Raw genomic sequence first — 24225 nt, forward strand, 5'->3', positions numbered from 1 at the left:
CCTCATGATCAGTAAAATAGGGGCTATGAGAGGATAAGATTAAAAGTAGCTGATTTTTAGGACCCTGTTCATTTCTGTGACAATTTTCACTCCTCTGAAAAATCCAAAGATGTTACAAAATATAGACAAAAGTTAGGAAAGACTGGTCTCAACTAGACTAGTTAAAATCCAAAACTTCTAAATATATGTTAAAAGAAACACTACTTTCTCACTTTCAAATATCACTTGAACAAGGCTAATAAAATGTTCCCCAGTAAAGGTCAAAAAGGAAATGTCTTTAATGAGTAGACTTTCAACTTTTTAAACCTTAAACTTTTCATCAGCTTGAGCGTAAATAAAGTTTTTCCAGAGAATTTTAAAATACTTGGTTCTCTTTTTCAGGTTATATCTTGCCCCCGGCAAGTGTCTCCCTTTTATTATTTTCCTTAACAAAACCCAGCATTTCTACATAGTATATAGAAATAGTTCACCTAACCACTGGCAGTATAGTTGCTAAATAGGTGATGTTTTACTGTACTTAACACCGGGGAGCTATTTCTTTTACAAAAATGCTTCCCGGGACAAACAACTTATGTATGAATCAAAATGAAACCGCTGAGGAATCTAATGATATTTTCACACAAATTGCCCAATTTTACCCCAAGAGGCTCATGTTCTTCTCTACCTGCAGATGAAAATTTGGGGGAGGGGGTCAGTGTAGAGATTAATTCCATCAATAAGGGAAAACACCAAAAGAAAGAGGCCACTGTAGGCTACACCTTTCCCAGGTACCTGTCTCATCTGCGGAGCTGGGGGAGGCACTGTCTTGGGACAGGGTCGTCCAGCTGGACTCCTCGTCGCTCGGTGCCAGGTTCTGGATCCGGTGGAGTGCACAGTCAGTTTTGGCCCCCGTTTTAGGGTGATCCTTCTTGGTCTCCGGGCTGGATGATACGGTGGCTATCTGGCCATCTTCAGGGCTGAACTGGGGTCTGTTTGGTTTCTGCAGCAGTAAGTCGCCATTCCCAGCGACGGTGGAGGCCTGGCTCTGGCTTGGCTGGGCCTTCTCTTCCACAGCCCCATGCTGGTTTCCCAAGTTCTGCTCGAGTTCTCTGGTTGAGGTTTCCAGGTCTGCATAGTAATTCAGGAAGCTCTTGGTTCTTCGGGGCTGGGAGGGTAAAATCTCGCAGCCCGAGGAATCCCGTGGGTGGGGCTCTTTACCCTCTAACTTCTCAGAAGTTATGTTGATGACTGCAGTGGGGCTGACATTTCTGTTGGGGTCCTGCTGCCCTTGTTCTGCAGCCTTCCGGAGCTGGTTCTCTCCATTTTTCACCAGCTTGATGTTGGCAGAGCCATTTCCCAGCAGGGGCTGTGTGGCCGGATCCGAGAGGCCCATCGCCGCCTGGATGTTAGTTAGTGCATATTTTTTCCTGCATTTGGGGGGTGTGCTGTTCTTGGTTTCTGTGTGTTTTATTTCAGCGTTCAACAATTCATTGTGCGAGGAACGGAGATTAAGGGTGTTTGGTGGTGTGGCCGGGCTATTCCGATTCGTGACGTCTGTCGTTCCGCTGCTGGCCATAAACACTGCCAAAGTGTCTACACCTGAGTCAGCTGGAAAAAAAAAAAAGAAAACTGGTCATTAGACGCCTGGCATGATTAAACTACTTAGCATAGAGAGTGAGCAAACATTTCTATACAGAAAATTGAAAGAACCAATGCTTCCGTTGCAGTTTTGTAGAAGGGACCCATTTTCCTCTCTCTTTTCAACGTTTGCTCATACATTAAACAGGAGCAAATAAAAGGCTTAATGTGAATACACAAAAGCCAATTTATAGAAAAACTAGGAGGTCTGAGGGTCCACATTTTACTTAAAGTAAAAAAGTATCTCTCTTTTGAAATCATATAAAAGCATTTTCTTCCAGCAGCTGGTCTTCCCTTTTTCACAACCTTGCAAATCATCCCCTTTCTAAACATTTACATCACATTTCTATTCTGTCGTTCCCTCAGGCAACAAAAAAGTTGCTCAAAAATCCTCTGGGGCTCCAGCTTTCTTAATTAACCTGAAAGGTCACTGTTCAATGAAGCACCATACATCCAAGGTAATTTTTCTTCACCATGTCTAGAAATTGTGTTCTGAACACCAGGAAAAATCAAACCTCCATTAGAGTTTGATAATGTCTTGTGAACATTTCTGACCTGGGCTTACTGTTTGTACTAAACAGAAATTTTGGAGAAATGGCTTAATTGCTCAAGAACATACATACTCACATAAAACTATTACTAATAATGTAGCATTGAGCCCTTGGCTAAAGACGTGTTAGACTCCCCAAAGGAGTCTGAACATATTCCACTGAATTAAAACACAGACTCAGCGGTTTGCAGTCACCACAAGCCCTTGCAGAACTCCTAGGAAATTATCTGACAGTTGCATTTATCTCAAATATTGTTCACACCATCAGTGACTTGTTCCATGCGTCTCTTGCTAGAAAGACAGAAAGGTTTCTCAGACTAGAGGGGAATAAAATTCATCAGCAAGAATTTCTAAGGTTTCAGATTTCTCAGTCTATAAGGAATGACTTCTTTCTTATCTGATCCCTTGCCCTCCAGAGACCTCCGTGGGCTCTACACCAGCAGTAGATGAACCAAAGCACAGCTCCCAACATTCCTGAAATTGTACTATGACAACTCCCTCTTCCTCCACCAGGCAAAACAGAGACCTCCGCAGGGAAGGAAGGTAAGAATGTTCTACTGTTCGGAAGCTTAGAGGTATCCCTTTCCATCATCCGATACTCAGGATGAGCTATTTTAGAAAAGAGTCACCCACTGATTCTAGAGTCTGTGTGCTTCTTGGAAGCTAGGGAACATCTGTACACTCCAGGCAGCGTCCATATTTACGACAGAATGACCATATGGCCCACAGAGATAGCTAAGGCTGCAACCCAAAGTGGTTAGACTTTGGGCCCCATTCTTTAGAATTATTATTTATAAGGATTCCTGCTTACCCAGCACCTACTGCACTTGGGCTTCATTGAGAATCTGGTTTGTTTTTCCCTTTTAAACACTATTCTGATGACTAAATTTTAAACAAAAATGCATACTATTTTGGCTACTACTACCATTTTACAGAAAACATATTTCAATTTATAATTCAACCTCACTCTAGAGCAGCATTTGATATGAAAAGGGTCCATATTGAACCCACATGAAGTTTTCCCTGAGACACACAACCATAACACAGGCACACAAGAGAAAATTACACTTAGACTTCTGGGTATTTAGAGTGACATTATTATAAAAAATCTGGCAATCTGCTGGCTTTTTAGAAGGTATGGCAAAAAAATTGCTATGAGGCTATTTTACGATGTTAGATACTGTATCCTAGCAATGTTATTAGGGAGAATTTTTTTTTTACTCTGCTTGTAATTATAAACATATTAAGAAAGAATACCATCAAAATTTCTTGGTGAGTTAATATTTAAGTAGCTTTTATACCCTGGATGTGACAGATAAAAACTCTGAGCCAACAGAGCTGAAGGAATCAGGCTCCCTGACTTCAGACTATACTACAAAGCTACAGTAATCAAAACAGTATGGCACTGGCACAGAAACAGAAATGTACATCAATGGAACAGGATAGAAAGTCCAGAGATAAACACACGCACCTATGGTCACCTAATCTAAGAAAAAGAAGGCAAGAGTATACAGTGGAGAAAAGACAGTCTCTTAAATAAGTGGTGCTGGGAAAAACTGGACAGCTACAGGTAAAAGAATAAAATTAGAACATTTTCTAACACCATATACAAAAATAAACTCAAAATGGATGAAATACCTAAGTGTTAAGACTGGATACTATAAAACTCTTAGAGGAAAACATAGGCAGAACACTCTCTCACATAAATCGCAGCAAGATCTTTTTGGATCCGCCTCCTAGAGTAATGAAAATAAAAACAAAAACAAACAAATGGGACCTAATGAAACTTCAAAGCTTTCGCACAGCAAAGGAAACCATAAACAAGATGAAAAGACAACCCTCAGAATGGGAGAAAATATTTGCAAACAAAGCAATGGACAAAGGATTAATCTCCAAAATATACAAACAGCTCATGTAGCTCAATATCAAAAAAACAAACAACCCAAACAAAAAATGGGCAGAAGACCTAAATAGACATTTCTCCAAAGAAGACACAGAGATGGCCAAAAAGCACATGAAAAGATGCTCAACATCACTAATTATTAGAGAAATGCAAGTCAAAACTACAGTGAGGTATATCACCTCACACTGGTCAGAATCAAAAAACTCTACAACAATAAATGCTGGAGAGGGTGTGGAGAAGAGGGAACCTTCCTACACTGTTGGTGGGAATGTAAATTGGTATAGCCACTATAGAGAACAGTATGAAGATTCCTTAAAAAACTAAAAACAGAGCTACCATATGATCTAGGAATCCCACTTCTGGGGATATATTTCTGGAGAAAACTGTAATTCGAAAATATATAGGTACCCCAATGTTCATTGCAGCACTATTTATAATAGCCAGGACATAGAAGCAACCTAAATGTCCATCAACAGAGGAATGGATAAAGAAGATGTGGTACAAATATACAATGGAATATTACTCAGCCATAAAAAAGTAAAAAAATAATGCCATTTGCAGTGACACGGATGGACCTAGAGATTGTCATACTGAGAGAAGTTAAGTCACACAGAAAATGAAAAGGCAACCTTTGGAATGGGATTTTTAAAAAGGAAATAAATAGGCACAGAGGGGGACATGATTAAGGTGTCAGATGTGAACAGTGAGGAATGCACTCCAGGATCTGGCCTGAGGAGGGCAGGAGACAGAGCCGGGAAGAGGGTGAAGAGCTAGGGGAAAAGGAAAAGGCCAAGGGGTCAGAGGTCTCTGAAAGGTAAGGGAACAGGTGTGACAGGAACAAGGGGTTTCTCCAACCCTAGCTGCATGCATACCCTGGGGAGCTTTTTAAAAAGCCCAGAAGCCCAGGCCCCACCCCCTAAGACACTCCCAAATTCTGATTCAATTAGTTTGGGATTGGGCCCAGTCAGGGTATTAAAATGAAATGTTCTTTGGGTGATTCCAGTGTGTGGCCAAGGCTGAGAACCACGGCAGTAAGAGAGATTTGGAAGAAAAAGATGATACATATGCATGTTAATGATTTCAGAAGCTCTTGGAACACTCTGGTCACACATGTCATGTTCCTTGTACATGCACACATTCTCATCATCCCTCCCTCCTTCCTGGCAAATTTCTGCTCCACCTTTAAGATTCAGGGTAAATGTCACCTCTTTGGGAAGCCTTCTCTTGCCCCTCTAGACCGATTCCAGGGCTGCTTCTTCTACGCCTTTCATAAATCCATCTCCATTTCTCCATAACATAACAGCATTCCTCACACTGTTTTATTTTTAACCTATTTGAGTTTATCACTAAGCTGTGACTTCCAGCAACAAGCACAGCGGCCTATCATGCAGTAGGCACTCAGTAATATGTTCGTAGAATAAACTGTTGAATAAAATGAAAAAGACAAGTGTTTCATTAACATCTCAAGAAATGTTTACTTAAAAAGCCTAGGTTAAATTTTTGAGTTTCTTACTAAAGATTGAAAGGAAACCACCATTACTGCCTAAATAGTCAACGGTAAATTCATTTTTCCTTTCCTTGAAAAAGACTAATGCTCTCAGAAAGGGAAAAGGTGATTAGTGGTCAGTTATCTCAGCTTTCCCCCCGTGCAAGCAGCATCTGGGCAAGATTTAAAATAAAATCCTTCAATACTGTCTAGACCAATTTATTTTGTTCCTCAGTCTCAGCTCAAGAAAATTCCTGTTCAATTCTGTCATAAACTCCCCAAAGAAGAAAAGAGTCAAATAGCCTTTTTTTTTTTTTTTGACCCAGAGCAGACTGGTGTACTTCTTTGCCAAACATGATTTCTCACCAGCTGTGATCCCAACAGCTTAAAGTTCTCCGTGCTTTGGTGTGAAGGAAACTGGAGGCCCAGCAGAGGCTCTGGTGCACACAGCACACGTGCTCCTGTCACCCTGTGATCCCCATCACCCAATTCCGGCCCTTCCTCTGTTCCTTATCTCCTCCTGTTTACCATCTGTATCATTAATAACACTGAACAGAAGAGAATTAAGTAGAATGGGAAATAGCAACATAAGAGTAATATAACAAATTATGTTGAAAAACAGTTGCGCTATGGACGTGGAAATGAAAGGATATAGAATGAAAGATACTATATTGAGACTCTAATCAAAAGTCGGTGTGTTTAAGCTGGTTCCATTTTTCTCAGCCTCACATGATTTTACTATAGTTATAGATCAAAGAAAACTTCTTATACTACTCCCTATAAACTGGGGAAAGAGGGGAAGTTAAGTCCACTAGTGCACGGGCTGGATGCTAACTGAGAATTCATGGCATTGCCATTCTCCCAAATTCCCTGCCTGGAAACCTGGGACTAGCCCTTCATGAGTTTCTTATCCTACCAAATTCTGTCACTTTTACTGGAAAACGTTTCTCCAATAAATTGAGTTCCCCCTTCTCACCATCTTTATGGCTGCTTTCAGGTTCTCACCACTTTAAGTTTCCTCCTATATCTCCCAAGCACAACAGTCTCTCAAACTCCAGTCTACGCTGACACAGTTCTTCTTCTGCAATTCTAAAAACAAACGGACTGTGCAATTCTCAGTTTAAAAATTTCTACAGGGGTTTCCCTGGTGTCGCAGTGGTTGAGAGTCCGCCTGCCGATGCAGGGGACACAGGTTCGTGCCCCGGTTCGGGAAGATCCCACATGCCGCGGAGTGGCTGGGCCTGCGCGCCATGGCCGCTGAGCCTGCGCGTTTGGAGCCTGTGCTCCGCAATGGGAGAGGCCACAGCAGTGAGAGGCCCGCGTACTGCAAAAAAAAAAAAAAAAAATTCTACTGGCTGCCTGTTGTCCAAATTAAGCTCAGTATACAAGGCACTTCAAATTCTCCTCTGCTAGCCTAAATCTACCCTTCCCATCACATCTCCTGTCACTGCACCTCCCCCTCCCATCGTGGTCCCTACACGACAGCAACAGTGAACTTTTCTGAGGATGCTAAGCCTCTTCACAACTCTTTGCTTCTGCACATAGAATTTGTTTCCTCTGCCCGGGAAGGTCCTTTGTCCTCATCTGCTTTACCCTTGCCCTATTTCCTGCCTGAAAACTCCTATAAATCCTTCAAAACCCAGCTCACATGTCCTCCTTTAGGTCTTCTCTGACTCCTGAACATAATCCTCTGTGCTAGGTGTGTTGACATGCAGTTCACATCAACACTTCTATACTATACTATAATATCAATTGAGAGATCTCTCTCCCCTTCAACACTGCAAGTGCCTTGAGGGCAGTGACTGTTTTGTTCACTTTTTATAGCAGTTTTATTGAGATATAATTCACATACCATGAAGTTCACCTTTTTAAAGTATAATTCAGGGGTCTTTAGCATATGCACGGAGTTGTGCATTCATCACTACAACCTAATTGCAGAACATTTTTATCACCCCAAAAGGAAATCCTGTACTCATTAGCAGTCACTCTCTATTCCTCCCTCCCCTAAGCCCCTGAAAACCACTAATCTACTTTCTGTCTTCATGGGTTTGCCTGTTCTGGACATTTCATATAAACAGACTCATACAATATGTGGTCTCTGTGATTAGCTTCCTTCACTTATGTGTATCCTTAAGGTTCATCCATGTTTTAGTATGTATCACTACTTCATTCCTTTTTATGATCAAATCAAATTCTACTGTATGGATCTACCACATTTTGTTTATCTGTTCATCAGTTAACACAGGTATTTGGATTGTTTACACTTTTTAGCTATTATAAATAATGCTGCTATGAACATTTGTGTACAAGTTTTTGTGTGGACATATGTTTTCAATTCTCTTGGATATATACCCAAGAGCGGAACTGCTGATTGTAATTCTCCTGTGATGTGCACACGTATATATAGACATACATACCATACGTATACGTGTGTGTGTGCGTGTATAAAACCTTGGGAGGAACTGCCAGACTGTTCTGCAAAGCAGTTGTACCACTTTACATTCCCACTAGCAATGCACGAAGGTTTTGATTTCTCTACATTCTTGTCAACACTTGCTATCGTCTCTTTTAGATTATAGCTACCCAAACAAGTGTGATTTAATTTTGATTTGCATTCCCCTTTCATTTTTATATTCCAGAGTTCCCAGTTCCTTTTACAAAGCCTGGCACATAAGAGCACTCAATAAATGTTTGGTTCATTCATCGTTCACTCATTTATTAACTAAATATTTTTCACTCATTCATTAACTAAATACTCTCTGAGCATCTATTACATGCCAAGGTCAGGAACACAACAGTGTACAAAATAAGCAAAATGAATGTGGAATGAGGAAGCAAATGTCCATAACCCTGAGGGTCTGTCTTCAGTACAAAGGTGGCTCTGCCCCTGGATATCTCGAAGGTGAATGGGACCCATGACTTTGCCATCACCTCCGCATCTATTCATCGTGATGTCTTGAGCATAACTCACAAAGATCCAACATCAATTCAAGAGGCTCGATTCCTATTCCAGAGCTCAGTATGCGTTCAGAGCTAAGAGTGTGACGAGAGCTCATATTATTACTGCTGTCACTCTCCTGCATGCACGATGCACAAACATCTGTTATGACCTGGCATGTATTTCATTCTTTTCTGGTAAAAGCTTCACAGTTTTTCTTGAGAGTCAGCCTCCGTCCACGCTCATTCATTCATTCAACAAATATTTTTTCGTGCATTACTATGCGACAGATACAGTTCTAACTGCTGAGGAGATAGCAGTGAACAAAACTGACAAAATTAAAATATCTGCTCTCACAGAGGAATTCAGCCCCAGTGTTTCAGGCAGAGATGACTCTACCCCAGCCAATCAGAGGAGCACATCTCCATGGCTGTGGTGACTGGTTCAAGGAAAAGCATATGACCAATCCTAGGCCTTCTGCCAGAATGATCAGAAGAGAAGTGCTCTCTTTTCTCTTTTTCTTGAACTAGAAGATTTATAAGCCTAGAGCTTTAAGAGGTCACCATGAAGAGACACCTGTGTACGTAAGACCTAACAAACGGGCAGAGAGAGCCAGGAAACAGAGAGAAAGTGAACGTGCCCTAATGACATTGCTGGAATCCCTGAAACGAGTCATGCCTGAAACATGAGGCGCTGGGACTTCCAGGGTATTGAAGCCAATAGATTTTCAGCAACTAAAAGAGCTGTAGTTAATATAATGCACAGAGTATTTTTTTTGAAGCCTAACTAAAATTAGGTAAGCCAGGGTCACTTTAATTTCATGGCTAACAAAGCTTTCCTCAAACCCTGAGTCGCAAAGATCCCAGCCCTGAGACGTAACCCCATAACTCAGGTGACATCCTAATACAAACCCATGCTGGAGCCCGGAGTTAAACCTGCCCTCCCCCCTTCCCTTTTCTGAGACCTCTAGCCTCCTGTCAAAGAAAGTTTGTCAGTAATGACAGGAAACTCCTCTCTTCAATAACCTGCTGCTCTCCCTCTGCTCCCTTGGCATGTTTAACAAAATTGGAAATTGACAAACGGGCGGGGGAAGCTCAACACCTGACCAATTCTTAAGAGACTTCACATTTTCTTCATTTTTAAAATTTTTCTGCTATACAACTTTATTTCCACTGAGGAGTTAACAGCAAAACTTCTGCCCTGAGGAATGCTGCCTTTTGAACTAGACCTCAAAGTATTAAGGAAATGAAGTAAACTCAGATTTTTTTTTTCTTTTAGGAAGGAGAGGCAAGATAAAGCTGGTTTCCTGAAATTACTCATGAAAGTAAACTCTCAATGTGACAAAAATGATAAGAACTTCTCTATGAACAAAGGAGGCAAAGGTTATTAGGAGGCAACTTGGGTCCCTGCGGTCAGAGAGATCACAGGATTAGAACCTTAGAAGTTTTTAAACCAGGGGGACAACCTCCCCAGGCTCTAAGATAAAGAGGTGATTTCACCCGCTAGGTCTGACCCACCTAAGGGGTTTCCCATGTCCCGGTCAGCTAAACTGCCTGAGGGCTCACTCTGCTCAACATTCCAAGTGGATCTGAGGAAAAGTCAAGAAAGATGCACCAAACACTTTTCTTCAAGAAACTCAGACAGGGCAGAGATAAGGATATGTTATTAACAAAACTCCCAATGGCTAAAGTACGCACGGGGTCTTACGAGAAGAAGGTATTAAGGATGAGGACAGAGGTTCAAGGAAAACTCCCACAAAAGGAACAGCTGAGCTGGGTCTAGAAGGATAGGGTTAGGGTTAGGGTCCACCAGTGGACAAGGAAGAGAAAGGCACTCCAGGTGGGAAATTAACCTGGTATTCCAACATCACACCCGGCAGATGTAGTCACCTTGGGATATTATATGCTTATCCCAAGGATATTTTCTTTGCTCAATTTCTAAGCTGTTTTCATCATTTCATCTTCTTCTAAATGATGTCTTCTGAAGACAACTGTATTTTTTAAATATAGCTCTAGAATTTTATGGCCACTTTTGATTAACACAGTCAGTTCAAGCTGGTTTAGGTGAGGAAAAGTAGGTAAGCTAAAGTAACAACACAGATTTTCTTGAAAAACTGATAAGCTGGCCTCAAGTCAATTCCAAAAGAGAAAAAAAAAAAAAACATTAGACAATGGCAGTGTCCTTGAAATAGGGTAATTACTCTACTATGTCACAGGCTGAGACCTACTCGGAAGGGACTCCCATGTTGAATCTCGAAGGTTCAACAAGAATTTTCCAAGACATAGAAGGGTATACATTCTGGCATGTTTGTTTTTTTAAAGGCTCTTTGTAGTCACAGCTCCTAAGAGTTGGAAATGGGCTTGAAAGCAAACCTTATCCCAATTATTGGTCCATACTCTACTTCACTAGCTGCCATTGGATTTTCAGGTAAAAAATGGCTGGAATGATACTCTTTTGAAATAAAAATACCGTTTTCCTTGTAAAATGTGTTACATCCTATACCAATGCATGATAGTAATAGGTGTTATTAAAAACCACGCTGGGCTTCCCTGGTGGCGCAGTGGTTGAGAGTCCGCCTGCCGATGCAGGGGACAACGGGTTTGTGCCCTGGTCCGGGAAGATCCCACATGCCGCGGATGGCCGCTGAGCCTGCACATCCGTAGCCTGTGCTCCGCAACGGGAGAGGCCACAACAGTGAGAGGCCCGCGTATCGCAAAAGAAGAGAAAAAAAAAAAAAAAAAAACCACACTGGATAATGGTTTCATTATCTCTTATATAACTACCAATGAATAAAGCAATTTGAGTAACAACAGTTAAAGTGAATAATTGGTATAACAAAATATAGTGACAATGAGAAATTTCTATAAGTTATTTGATTAGTTTGCCTCTATTTAGAGGAAAACACATCGTTTACATGTTTGCCAGCTTTATTCTTATGTTTCCATGCTGAGTCTATTTTGCAATGTAATAAAAGACCTTAAATGCTAAAGAATTCCTAGAAGGAATTCTTCTCAACACTTAAAATGTATTCGTCAAAGAACACATGTATTTGCTTTGATTTTGCAAAATTAATATACTTATTCAAATATGGATTTACAAAGAAAATCTACTCCCTGCCCCTAAACTGGCTTCTAAGAATTGCCTCTAAGTTCCTAATTTTCCTGTGTGAACTTAGGTTGGTCACATTGTTTTCAGCTGTCTTTAATAAAAAGATATTTCTGGTCACTCAACTGCCTCTACTTAGCTTAGTGTTTATTTTATTATGTTTTAATTTTAGTTCTCTGTTGAGATGTAACATGCAGTGTTATATAAAGGAGAAAAAGACTTGGACATACTTATTGAGTTTAATTTTAGAATTTAGGGACATTAACATCTATTTGTCCATGGATTAAATTTACTTACTTAGAAACTCAGAAATTTGCGGAGTGGTATGTGCCCTAACAAATATAGAATCTACCTAGATCTATTTGCCACTTACAGTTCTATATTATGTTTCATTCAAAATGTCATTGCAATTGCTTTTTTCTTATTATATTATTATGAGGCTAAGAATTAAATCCCACACTACATTGTATGCAGACTAGCATCCATCATGACACAGAGGAAGGGGCATACAATGAAATTAATTTGGTTTTCTTATTAAGGCCTTAAATTAATCAGCATTAGATCCAGGGAAAATTCTGAATTGGGAGCTCTATTCTAGACAAACCCCACAATGCCTAAGATGCTGTTCATGCAGACGTCACCACCAATGCCTCCTCTGTTCAAATTTAACAGTTCACAGGCTACAACATGCAATCCTACATGGCAAAATGTGACAGAGTTTTAGTTTTCTGTTAAAGTCAACTAAAATGTTTTCACATTATGATATTAGTAGAGTCATGCAATTAATACATGCATACAGTTAAGTTCAATTACTTCTTCTATCTTATTTTAAAGATCCACCTTTCTAGTACATTAGTGAAAAACAATAAAAAAGCCAAAACATGTTATTACAGTAAATCATAAGTTTAACATCAAAACAATTATCTAGTATATATATTTGTTAAAGTTTTAATAGTCAACTAGTATGCTGCACTGAAACATGTGAAAGTATATCTGACCTGGAAGTATTTCTGACATGGGTCACTGGACGTCAGCAATGGTGCAGGAAATAGGTTATAATCTGAAATCTGAAAAGAGGGATCATTTGAGAAATTAAAACCCCAAATAACAAAGCATGAAAGGAAAAAAGCATAGCATTGAAAATTCTTCTAAAAGCTGTTAAAAATATTAAGCAAATCTTGGCAGACAGTGTCCAAATTTGGTTTACTTATAGTTGGCCAAACCACTTTTGACTGAAATTTGAATTCCTGCTTAACCACATTTCCCACAAACATTTCTTGAGATTTTTTTCCATGCCAAGTTTAAGTTATCTATCTATCGATCTCAAGTTTCCAATGCCTTTTCTCATTAAGAACGCACAATTCAGAGGCCAGTGAAGAAAAAAACTGGTAAATTTCACCACATAAAAATTTAAACCTTCTGTTAAGGAAAAAAAAAAGGCTATAAACACAACAAAGACAAAAAACAAACTGAAAAAAAATTCATTACAAATGAACTCATTTACAAAACAGAATCAGACTCACCGACATGGAAAACAAACTTATGGTTACCAAAGGGGGAAGGTAGGAGGAAGGATAAATTAGGAGTTTGGGATTAACAGATTCACACTACTATATACAAAACAGGTAACCAACAGGGACCTACTGTATAGCAGAGGGAACTATATTCAATATCTTGAAATAACCTATAATGGAAAAGAATTTGAAAGAGAATATATATATATATATATATATATATATATATAAAAAACTGAATCAATTTTCTGTACACCTGAAACTCAACGTTGTAAATCAACTACACTTCAATTAAAAAAAGAAAAGTTCACACCATAGATGACATAAAAAGGTAAATTCCCTTTATAGAGAATGAGCTCTTTGAAATTAAGAAAAATATAAACAAGCCTGTAGGAAAATGAGCAAAGGACAGAAACAAGTCCTAACAACTAACCTCACTCAAAACTGAAGAAAATGCAAATTTAAGTAACAACGACTTACTAGTTTTCCTGTAGCTAACTGCAAAGATTAATAAGCTTGCTAACACATCATCTAAGGCAAGGACACTGGAAATAGGAATTTCCAAATCTTGCTGGTGGGAGTAAAAACTGGTAAAACTCTTTGGAGAGCCATTTAGAAATATATGAGCAAAGTTAAAATGCATGGACCCTACTGCTCAGCAATTCCTTTCCTAAGAATTTATTTTACAAATAAAATTACATAGACTCTACTGTTCTAAAAGCAAAAGATCAGTAACAACCTGGCTGTTCATCAGTGGATAAGTGCTTCATTAAACTATGATGCAGCCATACAATAGAGCACTGTGCTGCCATTACAAAAAAATGAATCGAATCTACATGACCTGATACAAAAGGGGCCTTAAGACACATCACAAAGGTAAATAATATGCACGATCGAATTTTTAAAAGCATACACATATATATATATGTGTGTACGCATATACACACACACACTTGCATTTACATAGAACATGTCTTAAAGGAATAATAAAGAACTAGATACACTGGTCAACTGCCAGTTTACCACATTAGATACATAACAAGGAAAACTGAAAACAGACTTTGTTTTCAATGACTTGCTATCAGGAATGTCACTTAGAATAACAAACTGTTATATTAATTCAAATGTGGATACTGCATGAGTCCATTTATATAAAGTACAAAAACAGGAAAAACCTATCTATTATGTCAAGATAGTTTGCCCTGGAGGGCAGGAAAGGGGAAGAAGCAAGAAAGTAGCCTCTGGGATGTTGTGATGGTAATATACTTCTTGATCTGGATGTGAAAATTCATCAAGATGTAGCCTTTTGTGTACATTTCTGTATGCTTACTATACTTCCATGAAATGTTAAAAAAAAAGTTAAATGTTAGTGGTTTTCTAAAGCATTATTCAAGTTGAGAAACTTTATATTTGCAAAGACTAAATTCTAATCTAACCTTTCCAAACTAGTAACCTTTAATGGGCATTACTTCCAACTTATGATTTAGATAATGACCTGACAACCTTGTCTACTGGTCCACCATACATTTTTAAATTATATTTTCACATATTGTGGGTAAGGCTCATTACTTTGGTATAATTAAAAGGGTGGGCTTAATTTAAACCGTCCTGAAACAGCAAGAGATGTTTCCTCTATGTACCTTTGCTTCTACCCTATATCTTTCTCAACTCCTTAAAAGTATTTCACAATTCACTTTTCCTTTCTTTCAGTTTTTGTCTTCAGTATACCTTCAGTTATAAGCATAGCAGATATGAGGTGATAGCTATCAAGAAAATGAATACCAATGAAGTAGAAAGAAAGCTAAAAAAAGGCTTTACAGGAGTATTCTGAAAAGGCTTGAACAAAAATTAAAAATTTGCATATCTTAGTTTGTATTATACTTAAAATAAAATATTCATTTTTTCCCCAATACAAAACAAACTCTGATTTCTGTAAAGTGAAGAATCGGACATTCTGCTAATCACTTCATTTTTAAAAAGGCCCTGTGCTAGTATTATCATCTGACCAATATTTAATCCATACGTGCCATGAATTATGCTAGTAGCACGAAGCACTTCAGTGAACAAAAACACATTCTTCCCTCTTTTGGAATTTATAGACTAGTTGGGGAGACGGATATTAATCAGAAAATTAATCAAATCAGTGTGTAAGTATATATGTTCTAGAGGAAAAGAATTCAGTTCTATGAGAATATGTAATGAAGGAACAGGTGATATAGAGAGCCTGGAGAGTCAGGAAACATTCCCCTGAGAAAGTTAAATTTATGTTGCAATTTGCAGACTAAACAGGATTTAGCAGGATAAAGTTATTAAACACCTAAACGCTACGCAAGGCACTCCCTAGCCCTGGAGATGAAGCACAAAATGCAGAACTATTTTTCCCTAGGTGCTTATATCCTTGATGAATAAATGTAATGTAGTAAAACAGTTTCCGAGGACTTTGCAGCATGCATTAATTCTACATAAATAATAACCTGAGAAAATATAAAAGCACTCAAGTATGGTTTTAAGAATATTCTATAGCAGGTAGCCACTAAGAGCAACATGGAGCTACTAACACTTGGAAGGTGAGTTTTTAATTTTATTTAAGTATGCAGTTGACCCTTAAACAACGCAGGTTTGAATTGAGCTGATCCACTTACACCCATTTATTTTTCAATAATGAATACTGTTGTAGTCCTACATGATCTGTGGTTGGTTGAATCCTGGGATGTGGAGGGAATGCTTAATCCCTGAGCAATCCCAGTATTGCTCAAGGGCCCACTGTCATTAATTTAAATATAAGTTTATAAACTGATGCTTGACTCTTTGGGGGAAACATTTTAAATAAGTTTGGAACTTCTTGGGTAGGTAAATCTACTTCCAACTCTAAAGTTTGTGATCAAGTATTTCCAGTGAAAATTCTACATCTGAGTTGAGTGTTAAAACATGCTGATTTTGGAGCCTTTGCAGGAAAATAAATGTAAAATATCTCAGTAATTTTAAAACATTGATTACATGTTGAAATAACATTTTGAATATAATAAGTTAAATAAGATGCATTGTTAAAATTAATTTCACCCATTTTTTAAAACGTGGGTACTAGAAAATTTCAACTTACATATGTGGCTTGAATTCTATTTCTATTGGAGAAGTACTGACCTAGGGAATGTAGGTGGATTCTGAAACTTTACCCTACTCAAAATACTATCTTCCTTTCCCAGAAAAAGCAAAGCAAATGCTCCCTCAGCTGTAAGCTAGAGGAGGTATACCAGCTTTCAGAGGAAGTGCCTTTGTTTCCATAAAAATCACATACTGAGTTGCCAAGACACCCAAGACCCAGGGTAGGCCACCACAAGCTCCACGTTAAGAATATAACTGTGGGAATTCCCTGGTGGTCCAGTGGCTAGGACTCTGCGCTTTCACTCCTGGGGCCTGGGTTCAATCCCTGGTCGGGATACTAAGATCCGACAAGCCTAGGGGCGTGGCCAGAAAAAAAATGAGATATAATCGTGATTTCAAAACAAACAATGAAATTAAATGAATCAATCTAGCAACAGGTTTCCCTTCCAGCAGTGTTTTTATGTGTCACATTTAGGAAAATCCATAATGCTTATGTGCCTTGTGACAATGCCATTGGAGCTCAATAAATGTCCGACATGACCATAGAGGAGCAGCCTAAGCAGAAAGCACTAGTAAACAAATAAAGAAGTGAACAAGTAAACTGAATGCCCACTTGTATTTTGGTTCAGTATAAGATGCTATGTACTTTTCCTCCCCATTGGACATAAATATAAAAATTCAAAATTATATACATATATATTAGTTCAATGTTTTATATGATAACACTCCAATCCTCAATGCCTTTATTTTTGTCAATATGATACACCCAGACCAAGAATGCTAGAGTATACAATCTCACTATAATCAGGCCCTCATGTGCTCCATTTGCCTCAGTAACTGACTGGTCTTTTTATTTGTGATATTGTGTTTGTAATTTAGAATAAAAAGAATTTTTCCCTTATTTTTATTGTGTATTTTACCTTTTTTCAATATGTAATTATACACTGTACCCAACAGGCTTCAAACAGGAAATAGATGACACATTCAAATTGCATATTTTGAGGAGGGTCTAATTAAAGGACTATTTAAAAAAAAAAAAAGTGGGCAGAATAGGAAAATGACAAGAGATAATGCAGACCCCAGGACCAGTAAAAGCAAGTTACCACTCCTGGTCTGCAGGAAGAGAGAGCAGTGTGCAGGGTGAGCACTGCCCACCACCACCATGGAGGTTCACAGCCAGCTTTCAGCAACCTTGCGCAAAACTAGTGTCTTCTTCTCTCACTGCCTGATCCTTTGGCTATAAGGATGAGAAATTACTCCTTAGTAAGCTAAAGTTGTAACTCCTTTTTTCCAAAAATAAATGAAAACTCACAAGTGTTCATCCATTCAGATCCAGCTCAAGTACTGCATCCTTGATAAAATGTTCTCTGAATTACCTACTTGTTTAATCACTATTATCCCACCACTAAACTTTCTACATACTTCTATTATTACGCTTAACGCACAACATTAAATTTTTATTTTTATCTTTTTTCCCAACAGAGGGTAAATACCTTGAAAGGACTGCCTTAATTATTTTTATTTTTTTAAATTGAGGTATAATTGACATACAATTATATTTTCAGGTGTAGAACATAATGATTTGATATTTTTATATATTGCAAAATGATCACCACACTAAGTCCAGTTAACATCCATCACCATACACAGTTACAAAACTTTTTTTTAATCTTGTGATGATAAATTCCTATGTACTTTTAAAGGATGCCAGAGAAACAAAAGATATAAAATAAAAATAAGACAAAGAATTTCACTTTACCTCTCTTCCCCAAATACAGTTAAAAAAGAAATCTGACAAATTCCTCTCAATTTACTTCACTCTCTGTCCTGTGCACCGCCTCTTTAGACCCTTAGTACTTCACCCGGTTCCATAATTCCTATCATGGCCTCAGTCTAATCCCTCCTGACACCTCCGCCCAGATCCATCCCAGCTCCACAACGCCAGACAAACACTGCTCTGTTCACAATCACTCCCAATCCAAAGGCCTCCAGAATAAAGTTCTTTCAGCCACTGAGAACCTAATACCCACTTGATTCTAGAACTTATTTTTAGAGAGCCCTCTTTTCTCACTGGTTTTTAACCTGGGAAAACTATCTGGAGAAATGAGCCACGTTAAGTGTGTCCTAACAAATTTCTGAGTTTATGGACCCTCCCCAGCTCATCTATCTTAGCCTGGTGTTGGGCCCACAGTAGGTCTAAATAGTTATTTTTAGACACTTTGTGATCTTCACAATTCTGAGGCTGCTTATCCTCTTCCCAGCTTAAGAATATTGGGTGGGGCTTCCCTGGTGGCACAGTGGCTAAGAATCTGCCTGCCAATGCAGGAGACATGGGTTCGAGCCCTGGTCTGGGAAGATCCCACATGCCTCGGAGCAACTAAGCCCATGCGCCACAACTACTGAGCCTGCGCTCTATAGAGCCTGCGGGCCATAACTACTAAGCCTGCACTGTAGAGCCGCAAGCCACAACTACTGAGCCTGTGCTCTAGAGCCCGTGCTCTGCAACAAGAAAAGCCACCGCAATGAGAAGCCCATGCACCGCAACAAAGAGTAGCCCCCCCCCGTTTGCTGCAACTAGAGAAAGACTGCGTCCAGCAACGAAGACCCAGCACAACCAAAAACTAAATAAATATATAAGCCTGTGTTCAGACCATCATTTAAAAAAAAAAAAAAAAAAGAACAAGTATGTAAAATTGTATCTCACTCTGCGGGTGGGTTCTAAAGTCAGAAAATGAGGCAAAACTTGACAACAGTCAAACTTACTTTGAAAAATCCTTTAAATTGCCTTAGCACAACACACAGTTTCCATTAAACAATTAAAGTGTGTGCAATTTTATGATGCATACACAATAAAGAGTAATTCTTAAGTATATGTATATGCAAATTTTTATTTCAGCATTTTGTTTTTCCATGGAGAAGAGAGGTGTGACATATAATATTGCACACTATGGGAACAAACTTGAATTTTTTTTAATTTGACATTTAATTACTAGTACAATTTCTTGCCATCTGCATATCTGGGTGCTGCATATCTGCTGTTAAGAATCCCTGTTCTGGAAGAGCCTAAATTTACCACTTCTAGAACTTAAAATAGAGGGAAAAAATTGCAGCAATAAAGGTACAGGGACTAATCCTATCGCTAATGTCTATATCTGAAGCAAAAACACTTAAAGAGGTTGATTTGTGATTTTAGCTTTTTATCTTACTTGAGTCAATGTTCTCAAAGCCAGATTTCAAAACCAACTCCAAGAACAAAGAAAAATAAACACAGGAAAAACCATGTTTCTGGAACTATATCCCAGGGGAAAACATCAACAACTAGAAAAGAAATATTTTCAAGACAAAACAATAAATGTAGGATTTTCCATTTACAAATTACCTTTATAACTCTTTTTTTTTTTTTTTGTGGTACACGGGCCTCTCACTGTTGTGGCCTCTCCCGCTACGGTGCACAGGCTCCGGATGTGCAGGCTCAGCGGCCATGGCTCACGGGCCCAGCCACTCCGCGGCATGTGGGATCCTCCCGGACCGGGGCACGAACCCGTGTCCCCTGCATCAGCAGGTGGACTCTCAACCACTGAGTCACCAGGGAAGCCCCCCTTTATAACCCTTAACAAGAAAATTTTTATGCTCCCCCCACAAACATACTTGATCCCCATTTTTCATATTTCAAAGGTATAACATCTGCAGTTTAGAAATAACAGCAATGTTTAATGCTTCCAAGAAGTGCCAACTTAGGGCTTCCCTGGTGGCGCACTGGTTAAGAATCCTCCTGCCAATGCAGGGGACACAGGTTTGAGCCCTCGTCTGGGAAGATCCCACATGCCGCGGAGCAACTAAGCCCGTGCGCCACAACTACGGAGCCTACGTTCTAGAGCCCACGAGTCACAACTACTGAGCCCATGTACCTACAGCCTGTGCTCTGCAACAAGAGAAGCCACTGCAATGAGAAGCCCGCGCACCACAATGAAGAGTAGCCCCCACGCACCGCAGCTAGAGAAAGCCTGTGTGCAGCAACAAAGACCTACCACAGCCAAAAATAAATAAATTAATTAAAAAAAGAAGTGCCAACTTAAAATTTGCTGCTAGATAGCTGTGGAGGATGAACTGCGTTAATGGCATCAATCAACAACTTCTCTGTATCCTCGCTGTCTGCTCTGTCGCTTTGCAGTCCCTTCTCACTGACTGGCCTTGCTATGTCACTTGCTTTGGTCAGTTGAAGGTTAGCAAGTGGGATGGCACAGAAGCTGGCAAAGCATAGCCCATTTCCAGCCCCATGAGAAAGATATGATCTGTACCACTGCCACGAGAACACACCCAGGCTGGCCTGTTGAAAGGATGTTGGAGACTTGGGTAGCATAGCTGAGTCCTCTTGTCCAAGGCCACTGAGATCAGCCTAAGCCAGCCAACCATCAGACATGCGGGAGAGCCCTGCAGAGATCTGCAACTATACCGGCAGCTGACTGAAAGCACATGAGTGAACCTAGCAAAGGCTGTAAAAATGACTCATCCATTCGGTAGAAACTAATGGCTACCGTTTAAGCCACTAAATTTTGGGGTGGTTCATTGCGTAGCACTACTGTGGCAACAGACAAATGATAACACTAACTATACCCACAACAACCAAAATGAGACAATAGAAGAGCCATTGGGATCAAACCTGAATTGATCCAGGGGAGGTATGATGCTATGTGACCCTGCTTCAGGGAATCAAGTTTTTTCTTGGAGATTTATGCCCTCCCTCAGTTACATGGCACTGTCTTGATCAATATAGGCTGCATCTTTGGTTTCTACAGTTGTTCATTCACAATACACAACCATTTACATGTTGCACATCAGAATACGCCATGACAGCAAATTTTAGGAATTTGTCATAAGGACATATAAGCACCATTATTTCTACCAGGAACAAGTTAAATGTCCACCAATAGAAGACTGATTTAATTTATACAATGGAATACTATGCATCATTTATTTAAAAGTGAGGATATTTCTATATTTAGTTATATAGAAAGATCTCTACTAAATATTGAATGAAAAACTAACAATAAAACAGTATGATGAGTATACTGGCATTTCATACCCAGTGCTGGCAACTTTTCTGTATGTTTGAAAGTTAAAATAAAAAGTTGGAACAAAGGCAGCATGTATAGTGTCATTCTTTCATAATTTTTTTTTTTGCGGTACGCGGGCCTCTCACTGTTGTGGCCTCTCCCGTTGCGGAGCGCAAGCTCAGCGGCCGTGGCTCACGGGCCCAGACGCTCCGTGGTACGTGGGATCCTCCCGGACTGGGGCACGAACCCGTGTCCCCTGCATCAGCAGGCGGACTCTCAACCACTGCGCCACCAGGGAAGCCCCATAAATTTTTAAAACTATTTTTATGGCAAAATGAAACACAGATTGAGAAAATCACACAAAACAAATAGTTTATTAATTATTATAAACAAACCACTCTTATAACTACCACCCAGATCAAGAAACAGACTTTTCTAGCCAACTCAAAATGCCCTCCATGAATTTCTTCCTTTCCTCTAAAAGTAAACAAACTATCTTGAACTTATCATATTCACTTCCTTGTGTTTCTTTATGATATCATTACCCAAGGTTACAACTCTGGTCAACACAGTTAATTCTTATCCATTTTTTTTAAAATGTGACATGTATTTTAAGTTATGTTTACTCTACCTCCCCCATTATCCTTCTCTTTATCTTACAATTTATTCCTTAGAGAATCTGGACCACTTGAACTATGGAGTTTCCACAGTATGAATTCTGCTGACTACATATTCATGGTGCAGGTTAACATGTTCCTCCACCCTCCGAATTTCCTGCAAATTGGCATCTGGATTAGGAGGCTTGAAAAACACTGAGATTCAATCCATTTGGTTGTATGATCTTTCATCAGGAGGCACACGGTATCTTGTTTTCTTGGGTTTCTAATGTCAGATGCCATTGTCGCTCAATGCCCGGATCCATTAAATCAACGGGGGTTGCAAAATAATGATAGTCTAGTTCTCTCGTTTCATTTTCATTTATTGCGTGGAAAAAAATTTAGGAAGGGCCTCCCCTCATCTACTACATGGTTATCCAGTGATCTGTTCGTATAAGAAAGGCAGGGTAAACACGTTCTTTCTTGACCACTTTTAAGACAATGAATTGGTGATCCATTAACCTCAGGTAACCAATAATTTGTTTTTCTTATCATCAACCCTCACAGATTTAAACATACTTGGAATTCTTATTTTTGAAGCTCTAACGGACCCATACCAGTAGAAGCCTCTTCAAGTTGGCTCCTGAGTCCTTTTGACACGGTCCTAATAATCTTTGATAACAACCTTGCTAGCTATTATCTTGAGATGTCCGGGCTCATCTTGTATCTCTCCAGTTATTTTCATTGTTCAAAGCTCACTCTTTAGGAGATACCTTAAGAAGAGCTCATGGGAACAATATTTCCTCCTCTCACTTCTTGCATGTTAATGCAATGTTGGTGTTCTTCACATTTGCAAGTCAATATTGCTAGACATAAAAAGTACAGGCTCATATGTTCTTCTCTTAGAGGACCTTAAATATGTTATCCCATTTTCTTCTGACATAAAATGTTTCTTCAAAAAGTCTGAGAACAATCTAATTCTTTTGCTGCTGTTTTTCTCTTTTTTTCTAGATGCCCCAAAGACTTTGCTTTTTCTTCTTTTTAATCCAGTAATTTTACTAAAACATCTTGGCATTGATTGTTCTAGGCTGATATCCTAAAATACATGATTTGCCCTTTAAAAATGTCGTTTAAAATTGTTTTCTCAGGAAAATTTTCTTGAAATATAGTATTTGTACTGTTCCCTTGCTTTGGTTTGCTTTTCCTATTATGGTATGTTCGATCTTCTTTTCCTATTTTTAATATCTGTCACCTTTTCCCAAATTTTATTTCTTTCTTGATTTCCTTTCAATTTTTAACTTTTTCCTCCTTTTCACCCTCAATTTCTCTTAGGGCAGTATTTGTGGCATTTATCTGATTTTGTGTTCCATCTAAGAATTTATTTCTAAAGTGATTTTTTTTCTAATTTCTAATTCTTTGAGCTCTGTCATCTTGTCTGAGATTTTTCTAATTCAGATTATGCTGTTCTTTCATGTCTTGGATAATTTTTAATTATCTCTTTTTCTTTTGAAATAATATATTAGTTTTTTTTTTAATCATATCTTTTGGGCATGTTTTCATTGTCTATAAGGATATAACTGTGTTCCCTTTTTTTCTTCTTAATACTAAGTCTGTATGGGGTTTAATCTTATTAGTTTTCTGTACTTTTATAAAGTTTCATGTAGGTGCAGAACACTGGCCAAGTTAATAAATAGTTCAAAAAGGAATGAATAGACAAGTTCATCAAAATGTTAACAGCAGTAATCTCTGTGTGGTATGATTTAGAAAAGTGTCTTCTAATGTTTCATATGTTGATTTGTGTAAATTTTTAAATAATGAGTATGAAGTGTTTTCATATTCAGAGCAAAAGAGTTATTTTCAAATTGAAAGAAATAAAGTGTGTACATGAAGATATATATACACACATGCCATATATCTTTTAAAATAAATAGGTAAAGAAGTAGCAAACAACCCATCCCATTCCCCTACCTGCACTGCATATGTCTCCTATTCATAAATGAAGGCTCTGGGGTAAACGGTGATAAGGCTAAGTTTTACTAAGGAAGACTAGTTTAGAGTTTGTGAAAAGGAAGACAGCTACCACCCAACTGCTTTCCATGCTGTATTTGACAGATTTTACTCTGCAGCTCAGAAAACATGTTAATAGGACTCTCATGGTGAGAGGAAGAGATTAGAAAAGCAAAGAACCCTGTTGTGACAGTTTGGCACTACATGGAAATGGCTCACAGTGCCTGTAATGCATGGAACATAGATAACATCTTTTCATAAATCTAGACTCCAAGACATTCCAAATATACACGTGAGAAATGCCGACGGCAGTGATAGCAAAGCACCAAACAGAACAATTGCAAACAAGAATG

At 38.8% G+C, this 24225-nt stretch overlaps 1 protein-coding gene across 31 annotated transcripts in view; it reads right to left on the bottom strand.

Annotated features, from left to right (window-relative positions):
• APBB2 (amyloid beta precursor protein binding family B member 2) overlaps positions 1 to 24225 on the bottom strand; it is a 375701-nt gene that overhangs the window by 187264 nt on the left and 164212 nt on the right. For 17 of the 31 annotated variants that reach the window (XM_032631906.1, XM_032631911.1, XM_032631900.1 and 14 more), the window contains one exon: positions 772 to 1587. In XM_032631906.1, the coding sequence (XP_032487797.1) occupies positions 772 to 1587 (816 nt within the window). Of the gene's footprint in view, positions 1 to 771; positions 1588 to 12597; positions 12667 to 24225 lie in introns of all 31 variants that reach the window. The other 14 variants (XM_032631928.1, XM_032631917.1, XM_032631916.1 and 11 more) reach the window with 1 other exon arrangement.

This window comes from Phocoena sinus, chromosome 5 (genome assembly GCF_008692025.1).
Source record: "Phocoena sinus isolate mPhoSin1 chromosome 5, mPhoSin1.pri, whole genome shotgun sequence".
In the NCBI taxonomy this organism is placed as follows: Eukaryota; Metazoa; Chordata; class Mammalia; order Artiodactyla; family Phocoenidae; genus Phocoena; species Phocoena sinus.